General features: G+C 37.9%; 1 protein-coding gene and 1 long non-coding RNA gene across 7 annotated transcripts in view; one reads left to right on the top strand and one right to left on the bottom strand.

The window, feature by feature from the left end:
• The window catches only part of LOC132850409 (uncharacterized), a 65,180-nt gene extending 58,711 nt beyond the window's left edge, over positions 1 to 6,469 (top strand). The window contains exon 3 of the long non-coding RNA XR_009648975.1: positions 6,308 to 6,469. This is a non-coding gene — a long non-coding RNA (uncharacterized LOC132850409). The remainder of the gene's footprint in view (positions 1 to 6,307) is intronic.
• Positions 1 to 19,874, bottom strand: part of LOC132850403 (nectin-4-like) — a 107,143-nt gene that overhangs the window by 75,035 nt on the left and 12,234 nt on the right. Inside the window, exons 5-8 of one of the 6 annotated variants that reach the window (XM_060876976.1) lie at positions 10,109 to 10,257; positions 9,634 to 9,742; positions 9,489 to 9,537; positions 7,234 to 9,399 (exon numbers count right to left, since the gene is read on the bottom strand). The exons of 2 other annotated variants lie outside the window; for them this stretch is intronic. In XM_060876976.1, the coding sequence (XP_060732959.1) occupies positions 9,391 to 9,399; positions 9,489 to 9,537; positions 9,634 to 9,742; positions 10,109 to 10,257 (316 nt within the window). In that variant the 3' untranslated portion in view covers positions 7,234 to 9,390. 3 more of the 6 variants (XM_060876974.1, XR_009648971.1, XM_060876979.1) reach the window with 3 other exon arrangements.

The raw sequence follows: 19,874 nt of genomic DNA, 5'->3' as shown, positions 1-19,874 counted from the left end.
TTTTTTATTAGTTCCTACATTTTCCAGTAAATTTAGAATACATTTTAAAATCAAAGTTATTGATGAAACATGATTTGTCCATGAAAATGTTTATACACAGATTCCATGCACAAATTTATGCAATGCTTAGTGAATGAGACCTAGTGGTTCTCGACTGTTTTTGCCTAGTGCCCCAGTTTGACATCAAGTGCTGATGAATCAACTAAGCTACAGATTTGTAACTACAGTGTTTCTTCCATGTTTTTCATGACTCTATATAAACAGACACACAATTGAGAACCACTGCTTTAAAGTTTGTTTCTTTTTGTGTAAAATCAATTTAATTAGTAAAAAAATGCATATTTCTTGTGTTGTCTAAAAGGGTGGTTCAACATATTGAAAAATTATTGAATGGGTAATCTTAAACAATATTGTTTTTCGCAGATATGATCAGTTTGTTTGATTTTAAATTCCAGACCATACAGTACTATGACTCAATGAGTCAGAGACATGATGATATCTGTCACATGTTGTTGTGAGTGTCTCCTTATTTTTGCTGTTATTCTGTGGTTTAATCATTCATCTTTGAATATCTGGATATGCATATTCTGTTTTATTTAACAGAAAGTACCTTACAGAGGAGCGCAGGGTCAAGAAAAGATGCATCTTGGAAGCTTCCAGATGGACCATCGGCCAAATGAGAAATTTTGTATAACACCAGATAATGAATTATATGGGTCTTCTCTGAATTGTCATTTTAAGACTAAATGTTCTGCTATTGTGTCTAGGCAATTCCTAAATAGTTGTATGGCAATGACTGTGGTGTTTTTGTCTGTAAATATGCAGACTTCCTTTCTCAAGGAAAGCCACTCACATTCAGACAGGTACAACAGTGCTCCTGTTCACACATTTAATCCTCAAACATTTTATTAAGCTCCTGATTCATCTGTCTTTGTCTGTAGTGTGACATTCCACTCTTCGATAAAGTGATGGTTTGGGAGATAGTACATCAGAAGATCCTGTAAGCCCTGAAGCAACCAGTCCTTCAAACATCAAACATCTTATGTTCTTTTTGTGTAAATTAAATTTAGTATGAAATTATGAATAATTACAAGGTTTTCCTTTACAAGCAGTGGGCTGTGGAAAAGTAAAAGATAAAATCTGAGGTTAAACTGCAGATTTGTCTTGTGTGATAGAACTCATGGTACAGTAGAATTGATGTGAAGTCAGCAAGCTTATGGAAGTGAAATGGGCATACCATAACTGACATTATATGCTGTATGTGCATAGCTAGCTGGCAAGCACAAAATACAGCTGTTAAGCTAATAGTCACATTTAGTTTAATCTAGTTTTCCCAGTAAGATCATGATCATGAGAAATGTTAGACAATGCTGGAAATGCTGGTGTTGCAGGGTATTTCTTATTTTATTATTTATATATTTATTATTTTATCTATTGGTTTGGTAAACACTATGTCCATGTAGAACAGGTTCTGAATGAATTATCTTTTGGATATTCTAGAGCCCGGACCCTCCTCAAGTCAGTCAGTCAGGGAGGACACAGAAAGAGATCATGAAACAGCAGATGAGGCAGCAGAGAGTATTAGTAGCAGCAGCAGCACATATGAGGAGGAGGAGTGAGAAGCTTACATTACAAGGGACAGAGTGAGGATAAGATGGACACTTTAGATGCTGAGCCACATGACCTGCTGTCAGTTGTTAAAAGTCACTAATGATTCAGTGAATTGCATAATGCACTTTATATATGATCATGTTTAATATTTTTGTTTAATGATTTCGCCAGCAAGAAGACCAGGTGTGTCTATTGGCATTTAAGTCACTGACAGATTAAACAAAAGACTATTTTCTAATTTAAATTGTAGCTAACTGGTTGTTAAAAGTCACTGATGATGCAGTGAATTGCATATTGCACTTTATATATATATTTGTGAATTATTTTTTATATATTTTTTGAAAAGTAATTGTGGCAGTGTATTGTATATTGCACTGTGTTTATATATTTGTGTTTAGTAAAATGTATGTTTAAACTTTAAGAATCTTGCATTTTCCCTGAATATTAATTACTTTACTGTATTTTTTATTAAATTTACATTTGCACAATAAATCATCTGCTAGCTATACAGCCATGGTAGGTCTCTTGATAAATACAGATACCTAGTGGTCAAAAGCAATAGCAAAAGTTATAGGTTAGTATTATTAAATTGTAGACAAAACATTTTGATAGCTAGGCTGGCTTGTATGTTTGGTCCGAAATGGGTGTGGTAGGGGGCCCAGTCTCATTTTCTTTCATAGGGCCCAAAATTGCTAGTGGCGCCCCTGTGTGTGTGAGAGAGAGAAAGAGAGATTATGACTGGTGTTGTTTATTGTAAGTATTTGTTGCCTTTTTGCACTCCTTTAACATTTGTAATGTTGGCTCCCATTTAAAACAGTTCGGCTCAAGCCCAGCCATTTTAAAGGTGCCCTTCCACACAAAACCGTTTTTACTTGTATTTTTTGATATGTGTTAGGTCCATATGTGTTTGTGTTGTGTCGTGAATTTGAAATCGAACTGTTACCTCCCCTGTCAGTTCTAGCCACTTAAAAGAAATAAGGGGAGAAATCAGGTCAGTTGGAAAAGCTGGTCAGTCTGACGTCAGAGTGACTGAGCTCATTACTATTCATGAGCTCTCCCACTTGAGACCGCGCCTCCAGAATTCGTGTAGCTCAGTGAGTTTCCTATACAGCAAGGATGGCTGAACGTCAAGGGGCTTGTGAAGAAGCCATTCTGCCGCAATTCAAGGTGATTGTAAACAAAGTTCCTCTAGCTTAGGCTACTTATTGCGCTGGGTGAATGAATAGTCATGCTCTCATATCCTAGCGGTTAGCCAATCGGAGCCAAGCAGCATAGCTCATTTGAATATTCATGAGAACTGGCGCAAATCGAGCTGAGTCTTCCTGCACTGAGGCTTTCTATACCACACTAGAATGGCTTGAAACAAGGTAACCAAGGCATTATTTCCACAAAAAAATGTTACAGAGTCCATGGTAAACTTCAGACATTACCACAAAAGTAATGAAATACGTGTGGCAGGGCACCTTTAAGGGTCATGATTGAGGACAATGTCCCATCCAGAGCCAAGCTGTTTCATGTTGAGGTTTTATGTCAAATATGTTTCACACTAGCCTAGACCATGGGCGTAAATCCCGGGGAGGATGGAGGGGACATGCCCCCCCCCACCCCCCAATGCACTCTCTATTGTGAAAAATGTATGTATGTATACCTAAATAATTGTGTAACTAGAAAAACAAACAAACGAATGCAAAAAATGTATTTATAAACAGTTGAGTTCCCCCTCCCCTTCATCACAGTGGTTTGACCCACTACCTGCTTTCCCAGTTCATCTCACCTACTCTGCACACACGATTCAGGTGTGTGGCTGCGGCTCAGTTAATGTTGAACTCCAATAAGTAGGGGATTTTATTCACTTTAAATAAAGCGATTCTCTTTAATGTAGTTGATGCAGACTCGTTCATAAATTAGCTGCGGCAAAAATGCTGATTACCGAAGTAATTTTCCATGAACCTGCTATATTAGCGATTAAACTCTTACTTATCTAGTTAACGTTAGCTTATTCACAATAGCTTGTTGCATAGTGCACTGTGCACCCCAAAGCCGCTTTGTTGTTTTTATACATAGAGCAGTTACTGTAAATTGATTATTTAATAACTGATTTTGTTACAAAACATTACTTATTTTATATATTTTTTTCACAATAACAGTCATGTTTATATTTTATTGTATGTTGATGGCTTAACTGTAAACATTGCAAGACAAAGACATGTCCCTACCAGTATCCAGGGAACACTCATTTGTCCCTAGCAATAATTCGACCAAGCGTATATATATATTTATAGATAGCAACTGATGTCCGTCTGTGTCTTGTGCTTTTTTACTTATTTCATTTAACATTTATCAAGGAATCATATGATGAAAATATTTTACAATGGCATTCTGTAAAAAATGGCGCAACTTGTGGAACACAAACGGTTAACAGATTTACCCCTGCAATGAATCCCGCCTCTCTAAAAGGATTGGCCTTTTTTGCCTTTTTTGAGTCCTGCTCTCTAACCCACGTCGCTGTTTGATTGGCTTTGTCTTTCTCGCTAATGTGTTGAGGTAGGAGGCTGCAGCTATATTCCGTTGTTTGAAGCAACATGCATCGTGATTATGCAGGCTACCGGTATGTGAGTAAGAAAGTATTCTTATAACAACAGTTTTATGCACAAAATACGGGGAATGTTGTCCCCACCAATGTCAAATAAATTATGTCCCCAGCAATGTCAAAATCAAACTTACGCCATTGAAAGTGTGAATTATTATTTAATTTTGGACACCTATGATCATCTGCTCTCTGTTGCACTCTTTTCTTAAGTTCTGCTTGTGTCTCTAAAGTCAACCATCTTTTAACTTCTACTTTAGCTACTACACAATGTGTAAGACTCATCTTTAATCAAACTGACAGCATCATCACCATCATCATAAACATCAGAATGCAATTACGTGAAATTTTTGCCCATTCTTCTTTGCAAAATAGCTGGAGCTCAGTCAGATTGGAAGGCGAGCTTGGATTTTCAATTGGATTGGATTTTCAAGTCTCGCCACAGACTCTCAATTGAATTTTAGTCTGAACTTTGACTGGGCCATTCTAACACATGAAAATGCTTTGATCTAAACCACTCCATTGTAGCTCTGGCTGTATGTTTAGGGTCATTGTCTTGCTGGAAGGTGAACCTCCGCCCCAGTCTCAAGTCTTTTGCCGACTCTAACAAGTTTTCACCTAAGATTGCCCTGTAATTGGCTTCATCCATCTTCCCATCAACTCTGACCATCTTCCCTGTCCCTGCTGAAGAAAAGCATCCCCACAACATGATGCTGCCACCACCATGTTTCACGGTGGGGATGGTGTGTTCAGTGTGATGTGCAATGTTAGGTTTCTGCCACACATAACGTTTTGAATTTTGGTCTCATCTGACCAGAGCACCTTCTTCCACATGCTTGCTGTGTCCCCCACATGGCTTGTCGCAAACTGCAAACGGGATTTCTTATGGCTTTCTTTCAACAATGGCTTTCTTCTTGCCACTCTTCCATAAAGACCAGATTTGTGGAGTAGACGACTAATAGTTGTCCTGTGGACAGATTCTCCCAGCTGAGCTGTGTATCTCTGCAGCTCCTCCAGCGTTACAATGGGCCTCTTGGCTGCTTCTCTGATTAATGCTCTCCTTGCCTGGCCTGTCATTTTAGGTGGACGGCCATGTCTTGGTAGGCTTGCAGTTGTGCCATACTCTTTCAATTTCTGGATGATGGGTTGTACAGTGCTCCATGAGATGTTCAAGGCTTGGGATATTAATTTATAACCTAACCCTGCTTTAAACTTCTCCACAACTTTATCCCTGACCTGTCTGGTGTGTTCCTTGGTCTTCATGATGCTGTATGTATACTGAGATTAAATGACACACAAGTGCACTTTATTTAGTAATTAGGTGACTTCTGAAGGCAGTTGGTTTTACTGGATTTTAGTTAGGGGTATCAGAGTAAAGGGGACTGAATACAAATGCACACCAGACTTTTCAGATATTTATTTGTAAAAAAAAAATTGGACACCATTTATTATTTTCATTCCACTTCACAATTATGTGCCACTTTCTTTCAGTCTAATCTAATCCCAATAAAATACATTTTTCTTTGTGGTTGTAACATGTCAAAATGTGGAAAAGTTCAGTGGGTATGAATACTTTTGCAAGGCACCGTACTGTATATGCAATATAAGCAAGCAAGTAAATGTTAAATGTTGGCTTTACTTTTTTTACCCACAGATTGTACTCAAAACCAGATGAATATAAATGTTTCAAAGGGAGAGAATGTTATATTACACTGTGATGGAAATCGGACTAGTACTTCTGAAGATTTTGTCTGGCATAAAGACAAAGTTGTTCTTTTTAACCACAGCCCAGGAATAAACCAAACTGTGATCAGGTACACATCAGGCAGGATGAATGTTGACCCACGAAGTCCAAGAAAACTACTGATATCTGATGTACAGCCTTCAGATGCAGGATTATACTCATATTTCCCATTCGACCAGGAGTGGATATTGACTATAGAAGGTGTTTAAATCCTCATTTTAATAAGTGTTTAATATGTCTTGTTCAGTATCATCAAATGAAATAGCATAACAACTTATGTCATTTTTAAAAGAGGTAATTATATCATTATATATTATATTTGGTGAAAATATGCGTTACTGATTATCTTGTATTTTTTTTTTTAGCTTTTACCAATTCAGACAGAGAAATACAACAAGACAATATATGGCCATTCTACATAGTTTTCTCAGTAAGCACAATGTGTGTCACAGTGTGTCTCTTCTGTGGCATGTGTCTTCACAGGTGAGAGACCAGCAGATATTTTATAAAAAGTTTACCGTTTTTTCATCTAATAGAGGTTTTTGACAATTAAACACTATGTAGTATATAGCATATATTGCATTCATTAAAAAAAAAAAAAAGATACAGATGATAGAGATGACTTCATTAAGGAGTTCTGAAATCAGAACCATGAACCATATATTATTATTATTATTAGTAGTAGTAGTAGTAGTAGTAAAGTTGTTGTTGTCAGAAGAAGAGGAACAATGATGACACCAAAATTATAATTTAAATTATACTGCAAAAAAGTCTAATGTGATAAATTGAATGTTAGGCTAAAGAAATTCTATGCTAAGGTGAATTTATGGTATTAATCAAGGCAGAAGTCATAACAAAACTAAATGTACATAAAACATTTAGAATTAATTTTTGCCCTGTCCTCATAATCAGCATTAGTCTTTTTACTAATTTTTAATCCTGTTATTCATTGCCAAATTCGAACATCTCATCAACATCAACAATCAGCACCATTGTAGCCAAGTTGAAACTGTGACAAATTACTGTCTATAGTTTGTAGTGTTCAGCAGTTGTCCTCATTTGGAAATAGGTTACTAAATTTCTTGAACAAACATATTTCTCAGTATAATTCAGTATAATAGTCTTAACTTTATGTAGTCTTAGTTACACAAGCAGAATTCCTCAGTGATTTCTAAAGATTAGGTTTATTTCAGAGAGAACTTTACTAGAATATGTGTCTACAAACAACATCACAAACTTGAAAAATTAATAGCATTCAAAAACAACTATAATTTGCTGGCACAAAGGAGCCTTTATTCAATTGTTTGCTGAGAACAAAGTAAGAATTTCAAGACTGTATTACTCTGAAAGGAAAGGTGTTTTTAATTACGATTAAACAAAAAGAAAAATCCCAACCACATTGTAAGAGTGCTAATAAAAGAATGATGCCAGTCTTTCCATGTTTAATCTCAAAACATCCTCAAGTTGCTTACTTTCATATAACTTTCTTATGGCAATAAATACAGAGTTTAATATTTATTCTATAGTTTTTATTAGCAGTAGCCAGTGTATGAATTAGGATGCTTTTACATATGCAGTGTTTAGTGCAACAGCAGGTTTTGTGGTGTGTCCACTCCACACAGACACACCTAGAGTGATATATATGGTGGATGTATTTGCATTGTAACATTGTGAATTAGATATGTACATAAACATCTTTGTAAGACATAAGAAATAGCTCTCCATTCTATTCGTATATTACTCATTCTGTGCTTGAGTAATATACGTGATTCCTGCATGTATTAAGCAACAGCTCATTTATCATTGTCGCTTGCTGTTTTTCTGACCAAAAGAAAAAATAGTTTTACAAAATTTTACTTCATTCCACTTAGCCAACTTGTTTTTTTTACTTACTGTTTAATTTAGTTAGCACACTTTGTGAAAGGAATCCAAACGAAAATAGCACATGGGCCAAAGATCAGGAAATTAGTTCTTATCCTAATCTAGCAAACACATGCAACAACTAGAACAGGAATGCTATTTTAAATATAAACCATAGGGTTTTCTAACTCAAACTGCCCAAGAAAACCCTCCAAACTTGTTAACTATACAAATACAACAACAAAGACAAAATCCCTTCCAACTGCTTATCAACAAAGGGATGGCTTCCTACAATGTAACATCAAGACAGCCATACGTATACCACTGGAAACCTGAACTCAACACTAAATGGACTGAATGCATGTGTGTGTTTGTATGTGTAATACATAACATAAATAAATCTATAATTAATATAAAACAGCTATCAACATTTTACCACAAATAACTAGAATGTGTAGAATGACTTGGTCATCAGGGATGCTTGCTCGCAAACCTAGAGGAAATCCTGACTAGTAAATCGACTCAAACTTACAGGCAAACTGAGAAAAATGTTTTGTTACACTGAAATCTAATGAGGCAAACAGTCCTGACTCTCAGGATGAAGCAGAGTGGGATTAAGTGATGTGAACTCCTCTGACTTGGCTTGCTAAAAGATCACATTTCTTGGCCAGTCCACAATACCGGTTTTGATAAATAATGAAAGCTGTGTAGTCTTACTGTGGTTAGAGCTACAAATTTAAACAAAAAAAGTCTTTTTAAATAATCACTGTGAAGCTAGAAAAAAAAAAAAAAAAAAAACTGCAAGAAAAAAAAGCAAAACACATCTTATACAATTAGCATATACAATACTAAAGAACTGAAATGTAAAAATGTTTTGAATCAGTCTAGTGAATCTATTACCCAGTTCCCTTTCTGTAAACAGGTTTAAATAAAAAGTGGACAAAACAAACAGTAAATTTCTGTGTGATGGCAGACATCCTGTTAGATTTTAATCAGAGTTCTGTGTATAGACTTTGTTATTGAATTTACATAGTACTGTATTTAATTTGTTAATGTAAATGTTGGATGGATTCCCTGTGAAAAGGGACTAGCGGGTGTAATCATCTTAAAATCAGTCTAAACTTACCAGAACTCTACTTGTTAGCTTTATCTACTTTAGATGGTTTGTAGAGAGTCAATCATCTGCTAGAATTGGCTTAAAGTTGCTCTACAGTAGGATGAGATGAAATAAGGTTCTGTAATTAGCCTCCAGGTGTAATCACTTGAGGAAATGTTAAAAGTTATATTTAGAAGTTATGTTTCTGATGTCGTTTTGTTTCAGATGCCTTGGTGTCTTCCTCTCGCTACAGGAATTATTTAGACTTGGTTGTTGTCCTGTTGAAGGATCATGCTCATGACAGCTGAATAGTCAGCAAACCTTATAATGTTATAGAAACCCATAATCTTGACACTTAGAAAGATGGAGCCCCAAACTGGACTGTTATGTTACCAAGACTGTGGGTCCATTCAGTTTTCTCCTCACTTGAAAGAGGATAAGCCCCTCCACCACGGCAAGGTATGGTCCCAGTAGAGAGGTTTGGTTCATGTATCAATGCTCCTAAGCAAAACAAACATCTTCCATGTAATCACCAACATAGGTGAGCAAAACAAGACCATAGAGATTTAAATAAAGGATTTCACACAGACCTCTTCGTGGTCTGGAGATTCCCTACGCACAGGTTGACCGATATCACGCCTGAGTGAAAACAGAAAATAAGCAACTCACTTTAACAACTCATTTAATGTTTATAATCTGCTCTCATTACTTGATTGGTAAAATGACAGAACTCACCGCAGTATTTTATTAACACGCTGAAACAATTCAAATTTCCAAATGAGAAAACAGGAAACAGCAACGAGGGTCAGGATGAACAGAGTCCAACAGGTTTTGGATTCTGTAGCTGCAATGTCATTGAGAAAGTATTTTAGTTAGTTCACACGACACACTACATCAAGATTTCTATAATTTATCTTAAATTTTTCACCACATGCTGCACTCACAAATCTAACAGCATTGTGGTATATAATCAGCATATAATCTCAGTTTATTTGCTGTCTATGCATTTACTATAATGCCGTTTTGCACATAATAATTCAGTGCTACCATTGTAGGTGTACATATGCTAACACATTATTGAATAAATGTAGAAGGATGACTTGTAGTTATGTTTAATAGATAAACTGTGTATAAATGTGAACTGTGTCAACTATCTTCCAAGAGCATTTATTTACTGTTCCAGTGAACGACAAATAATTTGCATACTTACATGGTTTAACATGCATATAGAGGGAACCAACAGCTTCCCCGTATTGGTTAGACGCCAAACAATAGTAAGGTCCGTTACTATCAGGGATCAGCGGAACAATCAGACTGCTATTAACACCACTGGAAAGAGTCTCGTTCACTGGAAAATATCTAAATGAAAATGTATTTGATAAATAACAGTAAGTGTGATTGTATAAACAGCATACTGTAATTAGCATTTAAACTGTTCTATTCCTCAAAGGTGATATTATTAGAGCAATGTTAATGCTACTAGGCTATGTACTGAAGACACATCATACAAAATATCACCATGATCGTGAAGAAAACGTGGGGTGTTTTGTGAATTTGGATAGTAATTGGATAGGTTCCACAGGAACATTGCAGTAAAGATTAGTGATGGCCAGTTCGTGAACGAATCGTTCTTTTGAACCAGTTCTTTATAGTGAACTGGATGAACCGGTTCACCAAATTGGACTGATTCGTTCTAAACAGTTCGCGTCTTGAGTCAGCACTGATCCACAAGTTACTAAAGTTACTCACTTTCAGTCATGCCTGACAGTCGGTCCGACTCTAAATAAACTAATATCCCGGAGTATATGTAACTCCTGTACACTGAACTGAGGCATGTTGTGCTGAGAGAACATTGAGCTCGAGCTGTTGATACTGCGCATGCGTGAATTACTGAACCAATACAGCGAATCATCAGTACAGAACTGAGAACTGCTTGTTTCGGACGCGTCCGACATACTGAGAACTGATTAGCTGTTGATACTGCGCATGCATGAACCTTCAGAGCAAATTATACATATTGGGATATGCATAGTAACTAGTCATAGGCTATTAAACATTTTTATAAAAAAAAATCATACAACTGTTGTGCAGGTTAGTCTGTATTTTTATATGCCGCTTTTTGTAAGTTGATGAAGATTAGTTTATTAACTTTATATCTTTAAGACACGTAAAACACCAACGTTTGCACATCAATGCCTGTACTGGGTGTTTTAGTTGCAAAACTTAAATGTAAGAAACGTATTCAATTTAAGTTATGATTACAAAGAACTTTTCAAATGTGTTAAATTGATTGTATTAATATCTGCCGGCAGCAGGATGATGGAATTTGCGTCATTACGTCATTGTGAATGACGTCATTACGTCAGGACGTAATGACGCAAATTCCATCATCCTGCTGCCGGCAGATATTAAATTGATTGTATTAATATCTGCCGGCAGCAGGATGATGGAATTTACGTCATTACGTCAGGACGTAAAAGAACTGGTGAACTGGATTTTTGAACTGGTTCATTAAATCGAACTGTCCGAAAGAACCGGTTCGCGGAAAAGAACCGAACTTCCCATCACTAGTAAAGTTCAGGAACATATCCCCAAGGAAGATATCAGAAATACATCAGCCATTGGAGTGATAGAGAACAGAGTGGTCTGAGTTTAAGGTTAGATTATTTTAGATTTAATTTATTAGATTCAGATCAAATTATTAAGCATACGGATTTGATTATTAACACACAAATCAACATTAGGATAAACTCAAAACCTAACAATATAACAATATAGGTTAAGTTATCTTTATTTGCTCTAACTCTGAAAGCCATGTAAAAACAGCAGTAATGGCTGTCTTGGTAACATGAACAACAAACATTAAACCGAAATCCAAAACCAGTAATAAGTTTCACTCATTATTATTATTCTTTTTTTATTATCATTTTTGATTTCTTATTAAAATTTAAACAAAACAACAACAGAGCCAATTAGTCAGCAAACACAGCATACATTCAAACATATTAATAACAATATAACAATGCATTTTTAATATGAGTGACTGTGGAAAGGCAAAGGGCAAATCAAAACAGGTCAGGGTTGGGGTCTCACTTGTTCAAGTAAATCCCACAAAGGGGCCCATGTCTGCCAGAACAATTTGGATTTGTTCTGCAAGTCATGTTTAAGTTTTTTTATTGGGAGAAGATTAGCTACTTGGTACTCCAAAATCTCCAAATTTGGTACCTGTGGAGATGACCATAGAATAATATACATTTATTTGCCAAATGAGTAATGAAGTTTAACAAAGAGTGTGAAGCAGTATAGAAATCAAATGATGTTTTGCAGTTAAGTAAATATATAGTTGGAGACACAGAGAATTCTCTGACCAGCATCTTCTGAACCATATCATGTATGCCAAAAAGGTTGAATGTTCTTACAGTCCCAGAATAAATGCACCAATGATCCTATTTCAGATTTACATTTAAAACACAGCTTAGATACATTTGGGTACATTTTATGGAGGCGTACTGGGGTAAGATATGTCTTTTATATGAATTTAAAGTTTTGCTCATGCACAGAGCTTGAGGTTGATTTATGAAAAACCTCCTCACATATAGAGAGCCATTCGTCATCAGTATATGGTTGGCCCATGTCCCTTTCCCAGATCTTCCTTAAAGGATTTAACCGTGAAGAGGTTTCTGATAACCGAGAATACAGGTAAGAAATCTGACCCTTTAACGCCCCTAGCAGAAGAAGAAGACTATTTTCAATATCAGAGAGTTCCCAACGAATAAATGACGTAGTTGGAGAAATGTGAAAAAATCAGTTTTAAGAATTTGGTAATCCATTCTGAACGTTTTCAAAAGATTTAAATATCTTGCCTGAAAATAAGCTGCCTAAATTAGATATACGTTTTCTGCCCAGATCTGAAGGCCAATATTGGCTAACGAGGCAGGGAAATCAGGATTCAAAGTGATTGGGGATTGCATAGTCAGATTCTTGGGGACACAGATAGACTTTCTGGCAAGCCAAAAGGGTGTTAAATAACAAAAAGTTCTGAACTATTGGGGGATCTCTCTAAAGTGATCAATAACTGGGAGAGATGTTAGCATTCTTGGAGCACAGGCAAAGGATTCCATACACTCAAAACTGCTGGGTTAAAAACAACCTAATTTGGGTTATTTTGGCAACCGAGCACTGGGTCAAAAAGGGGTTATTTTCTTAACTGGGTTATTTTCACCCAACTAGTTGGGTTATCATGTTTAACCCAGCATGCGGGGTTGTGATTTTAACCCAACTATTAGTTAAAAATGACTACACTGCTGGGTTGAATTTAACCCAAAATGGGTCAGAAATTTAAGTGATTAAAATAATGAATCTACAGCAATACTTACTTCAGTAATCCAACCCCGCCCACGGGAAACACGGACATATGTGGAAGTAATTTACGTGATATAAAATGTCCTTCATTCTTATTTTTGTAAAGGATGTCTAGGCTAAAATAGCAAACCTTAAATCTAATATATAATATGTCTTATATACAGAGCTCATTTCTTCATGACATCAACAGCATGTAAAATGCTTGCATTCTATGAAAATGTATCAAATATCACAGTAAATGCATCACTGACTTCAGTCAGAAAAATTTACTTTAAGAATACAAATTTAAAATATGAAAACATTTCATAACATTTACATAAACCTCAATATCATTAGTAAGAATCATCAATTGCAATGTAATTGCAGTGTTGTATAAGAAAAATAGAATAATTTAGAATAATGAACATGCATCAAACTGACTGCAGTCAGGAAACTTCCAATTAAATATGTATTTGAAATATGAAAACATATCATGTAACAGTGTACAAGTTAAATAACACAGAATTCAATGAAGTAGTCAGGTCACAGTAATAATAATAATAAAAGTTTATTAACTATACACAGTTTAATTATTAATAAAAAAAACAAAAAAAGTTACAGTTTGTCTGCAAAAATGAATGCTCACAGAACTCGTACTGCTGGTGTCTCCTCCCCAGGAAGTCCATACACCACAGTCTGAAGAAACTGCCACACCAGGGAACACTGCCTGCTGCCATCAACTAATTACATAGAAAGTACAATCGCTGACAGTTTTTTCAATACATTTAACAAGTTTCCTAAACTCTTAACACGGTTAGCACAACATCCGTCTTTGTAGGCTATACAATTAACACATTTCTTGTTGCTTTGATACAAAATGCATACAGTTAACACCAATTTAAAATGCTTGAACTTCTTTTACACACAAGCTCAACCAAGACCAAAACAATGTAATTTTACAGTCAAATTTACAAATGCTTTCACACTGTAGTGAACTGATAACATCATCAGGGTTTCCCGCAGAAAATTTGTTAGTTAAGGCGGTAGGGTTGGGCGGGTGGGCAGGGCCTGGGGGTGGGGGGGCTTCTTTGTGAGATAGACCACAGACTCTGTACTACATTTAACAATTATTAAAAACAGGCATGTGCAACCTAGCTAGCAGGTGAAGAACTCAAACAACAAAATCTAACTTACTTTAAATTTGCAAGAACTATAGACTAATATAATAACAGGCTTAAGTAAACCCAAAACATAAGTCCACTTACAGTTCTCACGGACACGCGTTTTATCAACTGGTTAGTTATCCTCCAGACAGTGACGGACCACGTCTGTCTATCATTTCGGCTGTGTGGCACGCGTGCCCGCTCACGGTGTGAAGCGCGTCCGCGCTATTCTCCGAGATGCACTTGACGGCCTTTTGTGCAGCGGAATTTATTTTTTTTGGACGACCTAGTTAAGCGGTAGGGTTTCCCCAGCTTAGGCGGGCCGCCCGAACTGCAAAGTGCTGCGAGAAACCCTGATCATGTTCTAAACATAACTTATATAGGCTAAAGTCAAAGTGAACAGCTGTTCATATTGTGAATTGAAACACAAATATATTCCCTGTATTTTATTCCATTGCTAATGAGAAACAGCTTATTGCAGTTATGCAAATATATAAATCACAGCCGATTCCCATCTAGGAACCACACTCAGGTGTTGAGGTTTTTTCAATCGCATGATCATATGTTCTAAAAGAGGACTCCTTGGGCTGATCTTGTGTGGATGGGTAGGTGGGTAGGTAGGTGGGTGGGTGGGTCGTTAGGTAGGTAGGTAGGTAGGTAGCCTGCACGAGGGAGAGGGTACCAGGACAAGGGAAAGGAGTTAGAATGCGTGGTGGCGCTTAAAGAAGGACCAGAGTGCAGGTAACTGATCAAATAAGAGCTACTCTCAATGGCCACGTCATAAACCATGGGCTATCATACAGAGAGGCTGGTGAACGAGTACAGCCAAATCTCACCCGGGACACAGTGGCATCCATTGTCCGTATTTTCAGAGAAACCAACAGGTAGGATATTGCTTCTCCTACAGCAAAGTGTAAATAATTTTACCATTTACTGTATTAGAGTGACTGTATGCCTCCGGTCTCTAATATGCAACTGTATTTTGTCCCTCTAAGGATTCAACGTCTACCTCCCTCAGGGGGTAGAGGAAAGCTCTTGAATGAAGAACAGGAACTTGATATTGTCAAATTGTGATTGCTGACAATGAAATAAAACTGAAGGACATTCAGTCCAGAGTTGTAGAGGACAACCTTGTCTTTGGGAACATTGCAGCAATCAGCATAATATCCATTTCCCGGACTCTAGCTAAACACAGAGTCCGAATGAAACAACTATACAAAGTTCCTTTTGAAAGGAACAGTGAGCGCATCAAAGAACTCAGTCACCAATACGTCCAGATAAGGTTATGCAATACAGTCATTACTGTACTATACACAGTGTGTTTTGCAGTAAACTACTCTATAAACCTGGAGTACATTAGAACATACAGTAGATATACAGTACAGCATTTACATACACTGTGTATAATTACTTTCAGAGAGTCATGGAGTTGGAGGCCAATCAAGTCCCGCATGAAATTATCTATGTTGACGAGGCTGGCTTCAACTTGGAAAAAAGGCGTCGACCAGACCATCTTGCAAGACCTTCTGCCCTTCATTTCCACTATCTTCAATAGATCCATAGCATCTGGTCAGGTACCAACTACTTTCAAGAGAGCAAGGGTTATTCCCATCCTAAAGAAACCCGCTCTGGATCCATCAGACATCAGTAACTACAGACCGGTATCACTTCTCTCATTTCTTTCAAAAATTCTTGAGCGCATTGTCTATAATCAACTGTCTGTCTATCTCTCACAGAACAACCTCCAAGACCCCAACCAGTCTGGCTTTAAAGCAGCTCATTCCACAGAGAGAGCCCTTTTGGATGTCTCTGAGAAACTACATGCTGCTAGATCAGCCAAACTGTCATCCGTCCTTATCCTCCTTGACCTTTCAGCAGCATTTGATACGGTCAACCACGAGACTCTCTTATCCACCCTCAGGAGTCTTGGGATTTGCTGATCAGCTTGGGAATGGTTTACTTCCTACCTGGAAGGACGCTCATATCAGGTTACATGGAAGGGAGTGACATCTGCTCCATGCAGACTCTCCACTGGCGTCCCACAGGGCTCAGTACTTGGTCCTCTTCTTTTCTCCCTGTATACTCACTCTCTTGGGGAAGTTATTTCCTCACGTGGGTTCTCTTACCACTGCTATGCTGATGATACACAACTTATCTTCTCTTTCCCACCCTCAGATGCCACAGCTTCTGACCGGATCTCAGCATGTCTGGCAGAAATTTCATCATGGATGACTGCTCATCAGTTAAAGCTCAATCCTAGCAAAACTGAACTGCTGTTCATCCAAGGTGTTTCATCTCCAGGTCATGACCTTGCTATATCCTTGCACAACGATCTGATCTCCCCTTCACCCACAGCTCGCAACCTTGGGGTAACCATGGACAATCAACTGTCCTTTTCCTCTCATGTTGCTAATGTGACTCGCTCATGTCGGTTTCTTCTCTACAACATTAGAAGGATTCAGCCATTTCTGTCCACACAGGCTGCTCAGGTACTTGTTCAGTCTCTTGTCATCTCTAGACTGGATTACTGCAACGCACTGCTGGCAGGTCTACCTATGAACGCAATCCGTCCTCTGCAAATGATCCAAAATGCAGCTGGCCGGCTTGTTTTCAACCTGCCAAAGTTCTCGCATACCACCCCGCTGCTGCGATCCCTCCACTGGCTTCCGGTAGCTGCACGCATCAGATTTAAAACACTGATGCTGGCCTACAAAGCCAAAAATGGACCAGCTCCCTCTTTCCTCAAAGCCCTCATCACTCCGCGCACTGCACCCCGCACCCTCTGATCTACCAGCACTGCTCGACTGGTTCCACCATCGCTCAGGGTAAGAGGCAAGCATACTACAAGACTCTTCTCTGTACTGGCACCAAGGTGGTGGAATGAACTTCCCCTAGAGGTCCGGACAGCTGAGTCACTGGCTATTTTCAAGCGGCGGTTGAAGACCTACTTATTCAGGAAACACTTCAACTAGCACTTCTTTCCTTATCTTTTGCATTTTAAAAAAAAAAGAAAAAAAAAACTGACACTTTTTCATTGTAACTTTGAACAAATGTTTTAAACTCATGGTATCTTAAGTATGTAACTTAGTGAGCCAGCATTAATGTATCCAATGTTAGAGATTTAAGCACTTATGTACGTCGCTCTGGATAAGGGCGTCTGCCAAATGCTGTAAATGTAAATGTCGCCTTGGGAGAAACATAATTGGCAAAAGGGCCACAGTTACCGTGCCGGGCCAGAGAGGAGCCAACATCACCATGTGCGCCGCAATCTCCAACAACAGTGCACTCCTGCATAAATGTGAGATTGGCCCCTACAACACCGACCGCCTTCTCCTGTTTTTAGAAGACCTGCAGGAAAGACTGGTGCCAGAGGTAGAAAGGGGACAGGTGGGAGACCACTTGTCAATATATGTTATCACATGGGACAATGTGGCATTCCACCATTCCCGTGCAGTCACAGCCTGGTTTGACGATCATCCAAGGATGATGTCCCATTTCCTTGCCCCTTACTCCCCTTTCCTCAACCCCATTGAGGAATTTTTCTCAGCCTGGAGATGGAAGGTTTTGACCATCGTCCACATGACCAAATGTCCCTCCTGGATGCAATGGATGCTGCATGCCAAGACCTCACAGCTGAACACTGCTAGGTGTGGATAAGGCATGCCAAAAGATTCTTCCCACGATGCCTTGCCAGAGAAGATATCAGGTGTGATGTGGATAAGAACATGTGGCTAAATGCAGAAGACCGGGCAGATTAGAAGATTACTTTGTTTTTTTATTATAATTCCAGTGCTTTTTCTGTTTGTATATCTTGCAGTAATGTCCTTTTGCAAATGAAGTCTTTACTGCAGCAATTCTGTGTCTGCATTTTTTTTTACATAAACTGTACATTTTATAAAGCTACTCTGAGATGGTCATTCATTTTTTGTGTTGAATTTCTGCAGCAAAAGAAACAAAATGCATGCATTTACTAAACCCAACAAAACAAAAATGTAGAGAGGCTTCAAAAGAAACTACAGTGCAAAACACAATCTATGATCAATACAATATACTGTCTATTGTATAAGGGCAGACCTGACACATAAAATAGTGCAGTTTCTGTAATTTCAGCTGATGATAGTGGTTTTTGTCATTTGTGTTATGATTGACTAAATGTTCCTGTTGGAAGAGAACATGTGTTAGTGTTTTGAATAATTATATGATTTTTAAACATGTTTGCAGTGTTTTGTTAGACAGAGTGTATTGTTAGTTTATTATTGTATTTTGAAAATTAGTTTGGGGGTTTAGTTTACATGTGTGATTTTGAGCATGCAATTAACCGTTTTGCCAATTGTGTGTTGGTGTGTTAAGAGTTTAGGAAACTTGCTAAATATATTGAAAAAACTGTCATAGCGATTGTAAAAAACTGTAATGTCAGTCAAAAGGCATTTTATCCAAGAATATATTATGTAGTATGCTCATATTGAATGAATCTCGTTTGCTGTTGAATGTACCTTACAGCAAAGTTAAACAAAATGTAGAGCGGGAAATTGGATGTCCTAACAAAATACGTTACCATCAAGTAAACTCCGCTGTATCAAAACCGTATCTAACACAGAAATCATTTATAATAAAGTAGATTTAACATGTACAAAAGTAATATTTAAAAAGCATTTACCCTATTACTTCCAAACTCCGATGAAGATGTCACGCGTGCTCTCCTGTTCACTGATCTGGGATCTGTCGTGAGTCGGAGCACGGCTGTCACTTGGCCGTGTGGTAGTCTCAGTTTAACTGACTGAAAGCCGAAATTGCACATATAACATTAGTTTATACAGTAAGGCAGATTTTTTTATGGCTATGAACATTGTTAAATACATATTGAATAACTTACGTTTCAGACAGAATTTCACTCGCTTTCATCTGAAGACGCAAAGAACGTTGACGTGCATGCTCTCTTTCACGTCCGTGTTCCCAACCCAGCACCGCTGGGTTATAGCTCAAGACAATTTTCAACCCAAACTTGGGTTAAAACAACCCCAAAGTCCTACCAAGCCGCTTCAACCCAGCCTTTGGGTTGAAAAAACAACCCAGCGTTTTTAGTGTAGCGACTCTTAAAACGGCCTCTCTTTCTCGGACGAGTAGAAAATGCACAATAACACTTCTTGGCAGTGTGTTTGGTGTGGACTGAGATGGAAGTGGGGTTCTATGCGCTCTCTCAATCTTGATGATAGGGGAGTCTGTGGAAAGCTGAAGCCAAACCGGTAACATAGCCTGTAAAAACGTAGTCAGAGATTCACTGCCTTCCGCTTTCTCAGTAAACCCAACAATCCTCATGTTTTGATGGCAGCCCCTGTTTTCCAGGTCGCCCATTTTAGCTTGCAGTGGTTCCGTGTCTCTGTGTCAGTAACTCGTGCGGTGAGGGCAGCGAATGCATTCTCAAGAACTGCAACAGAAGAAGCAGTATTTCCCAACTGACCCTCAATACCTTCT

Source organism: Tachysurus vachellii, chromosome 8, assembly GCF_030014155.1.
Source record: "Tachysurus vachellii isolate PV-2020 chromosome 8, HZAU_Pvac_v1, whole genome shotgun sequence".
NCBI lineage: Eukaryota > Metazoa > Chordata > Actinopteri > Siluriformes > Bagridae > Tachysurus > Tachysurus vachellii.
This window is presented reverse-complemented; position numbering and strand designations above follow the sequence as displayed.